Genomic DNA, 11,386 nt, shown 5'->3' with positions numbered 1-11,386 from the left:
CACTCCTCTGAGGCTCAGCTTCCCTTGCTGTTCAGTGGGGTCCTGCTCTGCATACGGGCCCTCTCAAGTGTCTGACAGTCCCCAGAGGTGAGGGCTGGGTGGGCGGGAACGGCAGCGCCCAGGCTTTCCAACCTCTCCTCTGTCCTAGCCCCACAACACTGAGGAGCAGGGGTCGACATCAGCCCCATTTGCCAGAACAAACTGAGTCTCGAGAGAGGACTGGTCTAAGATCCCAGGGAAGCAAGGGGTGGAGGTGGGATTTGAACTCAGCTTTTGCCCCCACCATGTTCTCCCGTTACAGGGGACTGAGGGGGGTGGGGCGGAGATCCAGAGAGAGGCAGAAAGCGCCCAGGGGGGAAGAGGTCAGGCGTCCCTCTGCCCGCAGCTGCTCCTCACATCCCGGGTTAACGACCCACTGGGATGGGGTCTGCGTCCCAGGCAAAGTCCTTTCCTGGGGACGGGGCCCCACACGCACTTTCGAGGTCCTGGAGAGACGCTGCCTGGGAGACAGAGATCTCGGGAGATAAAAAGATAGTTGGGGTGAGCCGCAGACGGCGAGAGGGAGGCCAGGGATGGAGGGACCGAGCTGCAAAAACAGGGCGAGACGCACAGAGAGAACCGGGGGACCCTGCGTGCCGCCTGGAGAGACCCGGGATGCAGCCCCCATTCCCCCGCGCCCCGTCAGGTCCCCAAAGCCTAGCTCTCCGCCTGCTGTAACTCAGTGACCCGGACTCAACCCCAGCGATGGCCCCGCCCCCAGGGAAATCCGGGAAAGCCCCACGCTGCCGGGGCCCCGCCCCGGGGCGGGGAGAAGGGCGGCAGAGGAGGGGACCGGGGAGAGGCCCGCCTCCTCCCTTCCCGCTTCAGCTCCAGCCTGCCTTGGAGTCCCGTCCCCCGACCCGCCTGGCCTGTTCCCCACCCTTCAACCCCGCCCAGGATGGGAGGGGAACGTGGGGGAGAAGGGGGAGCCAGACTGCCCCGCCCCCCGCCTTGGGGCCGGGCCTTGGTCGCTCGGATGCGTCTGTGTTTCCTCGTCTCCTGCTCTCTCTGGCTCTCGTTTCCTTGGTCCCTCACGATCTCTACGCCTCTGTCACCACGTCTCTTTCTCCCTGTGCCCTCAGGAGTCCCGGTGCCCGCCGGCGTGGGCTGGGTCCAGGGACATCAAGTGGAGAGACACGTTTTGCGTTTCTCTGTGCACCCGCCAGCGCACCCCGCCCACCCGCAGCGAAGTTCAGACCCGAGGCCGAGGAGCAACCTGGGGAGGCAGAGGCGGGGCGGGGCAGACGGAGGGGTAGCGCCTGGCGCCCGCCGAGTGCAGTGCCAGGCCTGGGTGCGCCTAGCCGCTCCCACAAAGGAGGAAACGGCTCAGAGAGCGGGAAGTGCGTGGTCAGGGTCACCCCGCGAGGAAGTGGGAGTCGGGACTCGAACCCTCACCCCAGCGACCCTCGGGAATCATAGAATTGTCTCCCTGGGGGAGAGGCTGAGAAGCAGACAGCACTCGATTGACAAAGAGATGGTGACAGACGCAGAGATAATAGACAGAGGTAGTGAGGACAGAGATGGAGATGGAGAAACGGGGGGCGGTACTCAGAGACATCCGTCTGGACAGGAGAGCCAGACAGAGATACGGGGGCCGAGAGATACAGAGAGAGACACACACAGCCATCAAGCCAAAAACACAGACAGAGCGACTGAGAGAGGCCCGCAGCCGCAGGGGTGGGGCACCCCGAACCCCGACCCCGCCTCCTCCCCACCCCCAGCCGAGGCCTGACCCCTAGGGGCGCCGCGGGGTCGGGAGGGGCGGGCCCGGGGCGCAGTGCGGGCGGGCGGGGTGCGCGGCAGCTGCTGCGCGGGGCGGTGGGAGAGGCGGCGAGTCCAGGAAACCTCTGGGGCCGACGGGTGGCCCCGGGGGGGGCCGGGGGCGGGGAGCGGGCGGCCCGGCACCGCCCCGGCCGACAAAAGTCCCTTCAGTTCAGCCGGCAGCAGGGGAAGTCCCGGCGCTCGGCAGAGCCTCCCTCGGTGCAGCCGAGCCGAGCCGCGCTCCGGCCGCCCGCTCGGCCGCCGTCCCCGGCGGCCTCATGCCCCGATGCCCCGCGGGGGCCATGGACGAGGGGCCCGTGGACCTGCGCACCCGGCCCAAGGCCGCGGGACCCCCCGGCGCCGCGCTGCCGCTCCGCAAGCGCCCCCTGCGTGCGCCCTCCCCGGAACCTGCCGCCCCCCGCGGCGCTGCGGGCCCCTTTGTCACCCAGGATCCCCTACGCTGCGGTTCCGACACGCCGGCGGTCCCCGCGCCCCACGCGCCCCACGCGCCCCACCACGGCCTGCCACGGCCAGAGGCGCTCTACTACCAGGGTGAGTGGCTCCTTCTGGTCAGGGTTGGGTTGGAGGGCATAGTGTCACTAGAGCGAGGTGACAGAGCTTGGAAACAATTATAGGGGGCTGGGGGAGCTGAGCAACAGAGGGAGAGAAACTAAGTTCCCAAGGGCACAGATATGAGGCCCTTGGGGCGGGGGGGAGCAGGGAGCAGAGCCTGAGGTCCTAGGGATACGGGTAGGGAGCATCAGGGAGCAGTGCTTTGAGACACAGATATGGGGTCCTAGAAAGCTGGGGGGGAGCCTGGGGGACAGACCCCAGGGTCTGAATGCCACAGATATGAGGACCTAGGGGACACTGTGCAGAAGTACAGATTTGAGGTCTCGGGGAATCAAGGGGGTAGAGCCTGAAGCCCCAGGAACAGAGCATTATAAACTCTTAAGAATATCTATGGCTATGAGGAATCAGTGCTCAGGCCCAAGAAATTGAGGTTCTTGGCATCCAGATATGTAGGGTCAAAGGGAGTCAAGGGAATAGAGACTGGGTTCTAAGGAGACAGATTATTAGGGATCTTAGGATGTCAAAATGTCAGGAACCACGATGTCAGGGGACTTTGGAAATTAGGAGAGCAAAGTCGGAGTTCTGAGCACCCCAATATCTGGGATCACAGGGATCCAAGGAAACAGACCCAGATACAAGGGCTCCTAAGGAGCCCGCAGGACATGGACCCGGGTCCTGGGCACCCAGTTATGTGTACTTACCAGGGATCAGAGTCTCATCTGGGATCATATGATCAGGTAGTCTTAGGAGGCTTGGAGACCGAGGATTCTAAGAATGGAGGTCAGGACTGGGGAGATCTGGGACTCAAGGATTTAGGGCCAGGATGAAGGATTCAGGGGTCTCCAGGCAGAAGGCCTGGTACTGGAGATATGGGGAGCAAGAAACTTGGGGGTTTCAGGAATGGGGGTCCCCAAGGAACAGATGACAGAAGGCCAAACACCATTCTCCCTATCTTGTCTCCATCTCTGATCTCGAAGAAGAGGCGTCCACTGCCACAGCTGCCACACCATCCCCAAATGTCCCCCAAAGTGTCAGAGTCCGTGCCTGGTGCCTCCAGACCTTTGCCCAGTTTCTATACCTTCCACCCATCCAGGATACAGCCTCAAGCTGTGCATCGGGAAACGTGTCACCGCCTTCCCTGCTTTCTCATTCCCTGGGTGAGAACCCAGGCCTGTTTTCCCCACCCATGCGCTGGGTGGATATGGATTTGACTGTTGCCATAGTCCCTTCCGACGCTGTGATCTGAACGGGCTTCTCACCTCCTGCCCCACCCCTCTCCCCAAAGGCTCTAGGCATTCATCTCACACCCCATACCCAGTGTGTCATCCATCCTTACCTCCCTAAGCCATAGGTTCACTCAGCAGACAGGCCCTGATGTCCCCCTGCTGGGTGATGATGTGGGTTCAGTCCCTAAGGGACTGTGTAGCTCCAGGAGATGGGGGGCAGACACATGAAAAGATAAGTGACAATGGGAATGACCAGGGCTGGGGGGGCACAGACTGTGGGGGGGACAGGGGGGGAGTTGCGAGAGCCCAGAGGAGGGTTTGTGTTGAGCCTTGAGGACCCAGCATGAGATACAAAAGGGACCTGGGAAGAAGGGCAGGTGACACCACGGGAGTGAAGGCCTGGAGGTGGGGCGTGGGTTCAGGGTCTGTGGGCTTGGCCTCACCCATGTCCTTTCTCTGCCCAGGACCTTTATTGCCCCTGTACCCCACGCCGACCATGGGCTCCCCCTTTCCTCTGCTGAGCCTGCCTCCACCCCTATATCCTATGGTGTGCTCGATGGAACACCCGCTGTCAGCAGACATCGCCATGGCCACCCGTGCCGATGAGGACGGAGACACGTGAGTAATAGCCCCCCATTAATGGGGAGGGAGAGTGGGGACAGGGAGGCCAGCCTTCCGCTGACCTCACCCACCACAACACAGGGGCACTCAGCTCGGCCTTATGAGTTAATTTGACCGCAGTTCAAATCCTGTCTCCACTACTGGCTGTGTGACTTTGAGCAAGACCCATTCCCTCTCTGAGCCTCAATTTCCTCTTCTGGAAAATGGGCACCCTGAGAACACTTACCTCTTAGTACTGTTTGGAGCAGGGGGCTTCACATTTTTTATCACAATCCAAAAAGGAGAAAGACATTTCATTGATTGATTTAGTGTCGATTTATACACGTTAAGTTCCTAGTACTGAGCCTGGTAGATTATAAGTACTCAATAGGTATTAATATTATTATTTTTATCACTTTAAATTATACCCAGCACATACACATACATATAACTCACCCTCGCTATGTGGGATCTACTTCAGAGTTTTCTATTCTGTTGTATTTCATTGTTTTGTGGTCATCACCCACTAAATTAATTTGACAATTCCATAAATCGATTTCACAAATCTCACGGTTTTATCACGTGCCGTTTGAGGAACATATCCTGGGAGCTGCTGAGAAATCCTGAACAGAAGTGTTTAGCCCTGTGCCTAACACACAGTAAGCACTCGGCATACTTGACCATCACTCATTATGATTATTCTATCCACCTAAGTCTGACTCTCAGCTGGCCGCTTTCTCACCCCTCTCCGCCTCAGTTTCTCCCTGCAAAAACAGGAACCATCAGCGTGCAAGGGTATCTGTAGGCAGACATGAGATGACTTCTATAAAGAGCTTCTCTGGGAATGTAGGGACCAGATGAATAGGCCTATTTCTTCGGGGAAGTGAGGGTGCTCCGCCACCAGCCCGCTGGCTGACTTCACATCCACAAGCCTCAGTTTCCCTATCTGGAAATCGGGACTCACAGCGGCACCTATCACAATGAAGATTCAGTGCAGTGCCATTCATACATGTGGTGCACGGAACAGGGCCAGGCACACAGTAGGTGCTCAGTACGTGGGAGTGGATGTTGTTGGATCAGGGTGCCCCGGGTGTTTTTGGGCCATAGTGTGCACCCAAGCAGGAGAAAGTGTCTGAGATATATAACGGCTTGGTAAAGCTAGTTTCCTCTCCCTCTGGCTACCTCTGGGGTCATCTGTGAAATAGATTTAATGTGTTTCTGCCCCCCCAGGGCTGAGTTGTTTGTAGCCTGTGAAAGCAGGGTGCAGAAGACCAGCACACCCGTCTGTGGCCTCGGGCCCCACCGCCCTCCCCCGCCCTCCCCTGCTCTCCCCAGCTCCCCCCTCTCCCCCAAAGCAAACACTTCTGCCTCAGCTGCCTGTCGGGGGAAATCCCTTCCCGCAGAACTTGACCGCAGCCCAGCTGCTCTGCCTCCCCCACGTCAGCACCCGTCACTCACTCGCAGCCTCCCCCTCCCGGCGCTCCCTCTAACCTTAACCCCTTCCGCTGAGGCCGAGGCTTTACCGGAATGGGCAGCTGGCACAGCCTGGGGGCGGGGGAGAGGGACACGCTAAGGACGGGTCCCCAAAGCTGCAAAACTTGGTTTGGAGGCTGGACTTCTAAGGAACTCGAGGGCGCAAGGAATCTCAGGCCGTCTGGACTCCATTTGGGTCTCCAAGAGAGGGGAGAGCGAGTTCTGGGTCCCAGAGAACAGGGGCTAGGCCACTGCATTCCTTGATCTCTGGGCGGTAAGGAGCGCGGTGCAGGGCAGCGTGGGGGTCTAGAACTCAGAGGGACTGGAAAGTCTGTAACCGCAAAGGGTTAGGGACCCAAGAGACCTTGGAGATGAATGCTGGGATATTGGGGGACAAGGAGCCAGCTGGAGTGTGAGCCCTGAAAGACGGAGTTCCAGAGGGGCCCCCAGGCTGGAGGACTCGGGGTCCTACCAACTAGAGAAGCGAGGTCTCTTTGGGTTGGGTTCCCCACTCCTCCGCCTCACTCGACGATGGCAGTCGGGGTGCCAGGGGTGGCCGGGGTAGATCCCCGGCGAGACAGGCTTCCCTCCCCCGGGAGCAGGAAGCGGAGCCCCGCCCAGCAGACCTGTTACTGGAAGTCCGAGGGCAGGGCCGCCCCTCCCGTCCCCACTTCCTCCAGCCCCGCCCCACCCCCTGCGGCCCGCGCGTTTATGGGAACTCAGGCCTGGATGGTTTCTCTGAAATCATTCGCTGCCTCTGCCCTCACTTAACCCCGCCCGCCCCGACAGGGACCCGGACCCGGACCCGGCGTCCTGGGAAATCTGGGGAGGGAAGGGGGCCCTTCTCAGAAGGCCCAGGTCTGGCCCCTCCCCCAACATTTTGTTTTTAAACTGGGCTTTCACCGATCAGAATCCAGGTTCGGCGTTTCACCTGCATCATCTCCTGGGAGGTGGGCTATAGTCACAGAGAAAACCTAGGCTCCGAAGGGTTAGGAAGACAACACCCAATTTGTAACCCCTGGCCTCCTTAGCTCCCCAGAGCCCTCTGGGCTGCAGAATTTCTCCAGTCCAAGCACCGAGGGAGCTCTTTAAAAAGTGGGTCCAGGATGCACACTGCACAGTTGGTAGGTCCCGGTTGGTCAGCAGGCAGTGGTGCGTCAGAAAGCAGTTCCCCAGTAAGTGGACTTGGAGGAGAAGGTGTGGGGCCTGTGTACGTCGTGAAGGCAGCCTTGGGCCCTCAGTGCTAATGTCCCCCCACCCCCAGCAAACATGCGTTGGCCCATGCACAGTCATCCCGGATTGCCCTCAGCTCACAATGGCTGTTCTAGGTTGGGGCCCAGGGAAGAGCGCAGAAAGTTTATGGTCCCCAGGCAGAGGGAGAAGTTGAGGCTCTGGGTAGTCTCAACAGGGCCTCAGCTGTCCCACAGGGGAGCTGGAGCGGCCTTCAGAGTTGAGGCCAGAAGGCTGGGCCTGCTATGCCAGCCACCGGATGCCGCCAGGATGGCGGCCGCCCCCTCTCATGACCTGGGCAAAGAGCTCTTTTCAGCGGAGGGTAATTCCCAGAGAATGCTGGGAGCTGACAATCTTCCCAGAAGCTGGGGGAATGAGGCCTTCAGTCAGAAGCGGGCATCTGGGTGGCACAGCCCAACCTCCAGAAGGAGGACTTCGTCCCAGCTTGTCCCACTTCCCTTTTGTGCAAAAACTTCCAGGTGGATACTTTTGGGTTGGAGGCTGAATGCAATGTCCAGTCACAATGGATGGCGACCTTGCGATGGCGTCTAGTTCATCCCCGCTTATTTCACAGATGATAAAACCGTGGCCCGCAGAGGGGTGGGAACGTGGTCACCAGCTTCCAGGATGGCCAGGGATCATTGAGATGGATTCAGCACGTTTACGAGCACCTGCTCAGACATTGTCCTAGGCACTGGGCAAGTGACCAGAGCAGACAAAATGCCCTGCCCTGGTGGAGCTGACATTCTAGTGGGGGACATTCAGACAGGAAGCAAGTAAACTGTATAACGTCAGGTGATGATGCAGAGGAAAATTAAGCAGGGTAAGGGGGCGGGGAGCAAGCCACTGCTGTACCATTTTCGCAGAGGCCCTGCAAATATCTGGAAGAAGACTGTTCCAGGCAGGGGGAACAGCCAGTGCAGAAGCCCTGGGAGGCGAGCGTGCTTAGTGTGTTTAAGAAACAGCAAGGAGGCCAGTGGCCAGGTCAGAGTGATGACGGTGGACAGAGACGAGGTCAAGGGGATTGAAGAGGGGGAGACAAAATCACATAGGGCCTGTGGGCCAAGGCGAGGACTCGGCCTTGACTCTGAGGGTTCTGAGCAGAAGAGGGGGGCATGACCCGACTTAGCTTCTAATAAGGTCCCTCTGGTGACTATGTGGGGGACAGTCAGGCAGCGGTGCATGCAGGGAGGCCAATGAGGCAGTCTAGGAAAAAGATGACGGTGGCTGAATCAGGATGGTGGGAGCGGGGATGAGGGGAAGTGATTGGGTTCTGGAGATACTTCTAAAGGATCTGGCACATCCTGGCAAGAGTTAGTGCTGCTAAGAGTGTGAGGATGACAGGTGACCAGCCCCTAATGCCTGTGATGCTGCCACCCCCAGGCCGCTTCACATTGCTGTGGTGCAGGACAATCTGCCAGCTGTGCATCGGCTAGTCAACCTCTTCCAGCATGGGGGCCGGGAGCTGGATATCTACAACAACCTCCGGCAGGTGAGGCTGGGGACCTGGGGTTCTGGACTCCGGGGTCTGTGCTCCAGATTTCTGGCTCCTGAGTAAGACTGCACCTGGGGGTCAGGACTGGGACACAGGGCAGGGCACGGGTCCTTCACAGTCTCTGTTCCCTAGACACCACTACACCTGGCTGTGATCACCACTTTGCCATCTGTGGTTCGGTTCTTGGTGATGGCTGGTGCCAGCCCCATGGCACTGGACCGCCATGGCCAGACGGCAGCCCACCTGGCGTGCGAGCACCGCAGCCCGACCTGCCTGCGGGCCCTGCTGGACAGCGCGGCTCCCGGCACAGTGGACCTGGAGGCCCGCAATTATGACGGTGAGCGCCGACCCGGGCGCAGGGTGGGGCGGTCTGGCAGGACCTGGCGCCCTCCTGAGGCTGCAAAGCCCCAGGCCCAGGTTTGACTGAGTCTCCCTCTCCTTCAGGGCTCACTGCCCTGCACGTGGCCGTGAACACCGAGTGCCACGAAGCCGTGCTGCTCTTGCTGGAGCGCGGCGCGGACATCGACGCGGTGGTGAGCGGGGGAGCGCGGGTCTGGGGTGCGGCCAAGAGGGGCGGAGTCAAAGGGGGCGGGGCTGGCGCGCGAGGGCGCCGCGTGGGTGGGTGGGGCTCGGGGGTCTCTAACGGGATTGCGACGCTGGACCTAGCGGTCGGGCTGCGGGCTGCGGGCTGCGGGCTGTTTGGGCAGCTCTTGGAGAGACTTAAAGACCTTCCCTCCCTGCCCCAGGACATTAAGAGCGGCCGCTCCCCACTCATCCACGCCGTGGAAAACAACAGCCTGAGCATGGTGCAGCTACTGCTACAGGTTCGGATGGCCCAGCTCTTGGCCTCTCGCCCACCCTTTCCTCTGGCACCAACCGGCCATTGCCCCCGCCTTTCCAGCTCTGACCTGTGCTTCTGGGCCTAGTTCTGGCAACCCTATGACGTCACCCCTCAGGCCGCAAACTTGTCCCGGGGCCTCTGCCATTCCTGCCCGTCCCCTCAAACGGCCCAGGCCTCGTCTAGCAACGAGGCCGCTGTCGCTGCCTTCCGGCTTTGGCCCTGTCCCGGGCTGTCCCTTCCGCCCAGACTCGCCCCCGGACTCTTCCCTTCTCTGCCTCCGCCCCTACTTCGGCCCGACTTCGGGGTCCAGCTCTGGGTAATTCGGCGTCGCCGGCCGGATCCCGCGCTGACCCGACCTGGGTTCTAGCTTCCACCTCTTCTATCACCCCTCCCCAAACCTGGCCCTGCCCCCCGGTTTGGGCCAGATCCCCGTCCCGCCCCCACCCCCAGACCAGGCCCGGGTCCAGGCCCGCGGCGGTGGCTCTGACTCGCCCCTCCGACCCCGCAGCACGGCGCCAACGTGAATGCTCAGATGTACTCAGGCAGCTCGGCGCTGCACTCGGCGTCCGGCCGGGGCCTCCTCCCGCTGGTGCGCACGCTGGTCCGCAGCGGCGCGGACAGCGGCCTCAAGAACTGTCACAACGACACGCCGCTCATGGTGGCGCGCAGCCGCCGGGTAAGTATGCGCGTAGGCGGGGGTGGGGGGGGCTTGGGGAGCTCTGTTCCCGAGGGCCGGTCCGTGTATGTGTGTGCAGGGGTGCAGGGGTGCGCGCGTGCGTGTGCGCCACTGTGGGTAGGGAAGCGGGTGAGCCCGTGAGTGTGTGGGCGTGAGGTCTAGACAGGAGGAGAGACTGAGGCGCAATCAAAGGAAGCGACGTGCCCACCTTCACATACTGAGAAACAGGCCATGCTCACTGGCAGACCCCAAGAGCAAGGGAGTGGCCTGGAGGTGACTTCGCATCTGCCCGCAGGTCATCGACATCCTGAGGGGGAAGGCCACGCGGCCTGCTCCTGCATCACAGCCAGAGCCCTCCCCTGACAGGAGTGTCACCACCTCCCCTGAAAGCAGCAGCCGCCTCAGCTCCAATGGTGAGAAGCCGGCTCGCAGCCGGAACCTCCCCCGCCCCTCCCCCATCAGAACCCCGAGTTGGGACCCCCACCCTCCTCTCTGATCTGGTCTCTTACTACTGTCCTCACCCCTCCTCTCTCTCTTCTTTCCACAGGTCTTCTCTCTGCATCGCCATCCTCCTCGCCCTCCCAATCTCCCCCCAAGGATCCTCCTGGATTCCCCATGGCTCCCCCCAGTTTCTTCCTTCCTCCTTCATCTCCACCTACCTTCCTGCCCTTTGCCGGGGTCCTCCGAGCCCCTGGTCGGCCGGTGCCCCCCTCCCCAGCTTCAGGAGGCAGCTGAGAGGGATGGGGGGGCAGATCTTGGACTCATGAGGAGGGACCTCCCTGCCTGTGGGGTCAACCCTCCTGGAAACTGTGAAGATCTCACTCTGCCCCCCCCCCAATCTTCAGAATCAGGATTTGCACAGAGCATATGCATCCTCTCTTCTCAGAACAGATATTCCCCCATCTCGTCCCCCTGGCCAGAAGTCTTGCCCCTATTATTCTCAGGCACCAGTCTCCTGCCTGGACCTCCACCCAAACGTTCACTTCCCTCTCCTCTTCCTGAGCTGGTGGAACCAGGGAACAACCGCTCCCCTCTGCCCAGATCCATGACGAGGGAGAGATGGGCTCTAGCAGGACACTGATAATGATGTAAATTATTAGGCATTTTGGTTGGATTTCTTTTGTAATAAACTATTTTTGTACCATATCCCTGACTTGACTGGGCCTCTTTCGTGAGGAGATCTGGAGAAAGTGTGTTTGCGTGTGTGCACACCCGTGTGCCATAGCCAGTTGACTCTGTGAGTGACCCGGTGGGACTCAGACTGACGGTGACATGTGTGGGTGGCTCTGGGCCTCCCAGTGTGTTTGAATGTTCTGCCATTGTCACTGTGCCATTGTTTCCGGGGATGATGTGGTGTGTGACAGCTTTCCTTTTCCATAGTGACCCCGGGTATGTGTGCATGTGGGTGTGTGTTTCCGAGGAGTGCCACAGCTGACCATTGTGTGACTCCAGTTGTCTCTGGGTCTCTCCGT

At 60.4% G+C, this 11,386-nt stretch overlaps 1 protein-coding gene across 1 annotated transcript; it reads left to right on the top strand.

The window, feature by feature from the left end:
• Window positions 1-1,843: 1,843 nt before the first annotated feature.
• BCL3 (B cell CLL/lymphoma 3) lies at window positions 1,844-11,060 on the top strand. The gene is made up of 9 exons (XM_011367972.2): window positions 1,844-2,352; window positions 4,064-4,217; window positions 8,286-8,394; window positions 8,530-8,734; window positions 8,842-8,930; window positions 9,144-9,221; window positions 9,747-9,914; window positions 10,210-10,327; window positions 10,462-11,060. Exons 1-9 carry the CDS (start codon window positions 2,079-2,081, stop codon window positions 10,647-10,649), a joined length of 1,383 nt encoding a protein of 460 aa, XP_011366274.1. The 5' UTR covers window positions 1,844-2,078; the 3' UTR covers window positions 10,650-11,060.
• Window positions 11,061-11,386: the final 326 nt, after the last annotated feature.

This window comes from Pteropus vampyrus, unplaced genomic scaffold (genome assembly GCF_000151845.1).
Source record: "Pteropus vampyrus isolate Shadow unplaced genomic scaffold, Pvam_2.0 Scaffold138, whole genome shotgun sequence".
In the NCBI taxonomy this organism is placed as follows: Eukaryota; Metazoa; Chordata; class Mammalia; order Chiroptera; family Pteropodidae; genus Pteropus; species Pteropus vampyrus.
The sequence above is the reverse complement of the archived record's forward strand: the minus strand, read 5'-3'. Positions and strand labels throughout refer to the sequence as shown.

Coding starts and splice junctions, on each gene's coding strand:
- BCL3 (XM_011367972.2), top strand. CDS start 2,079: ATGCCCCGATGCCCCGCGGGGGCCATGGACGAGGGGCCCGTGGACCTG. Junction 8,735..8,841: donor GGAGGCCCGCAATTATGACG/GTGAGCGCCGAC, acceptor CCTCTCCTTCAG/GGCTCACTGCCCTGCACGTG. Junction 9,915..10,209: donor TGGTGGCGCGCAGCCGCCGG/GTAAGTATGCGC, acceptor ATCTGCCCGCAG/GTCATCGACATCCTGAGGGG.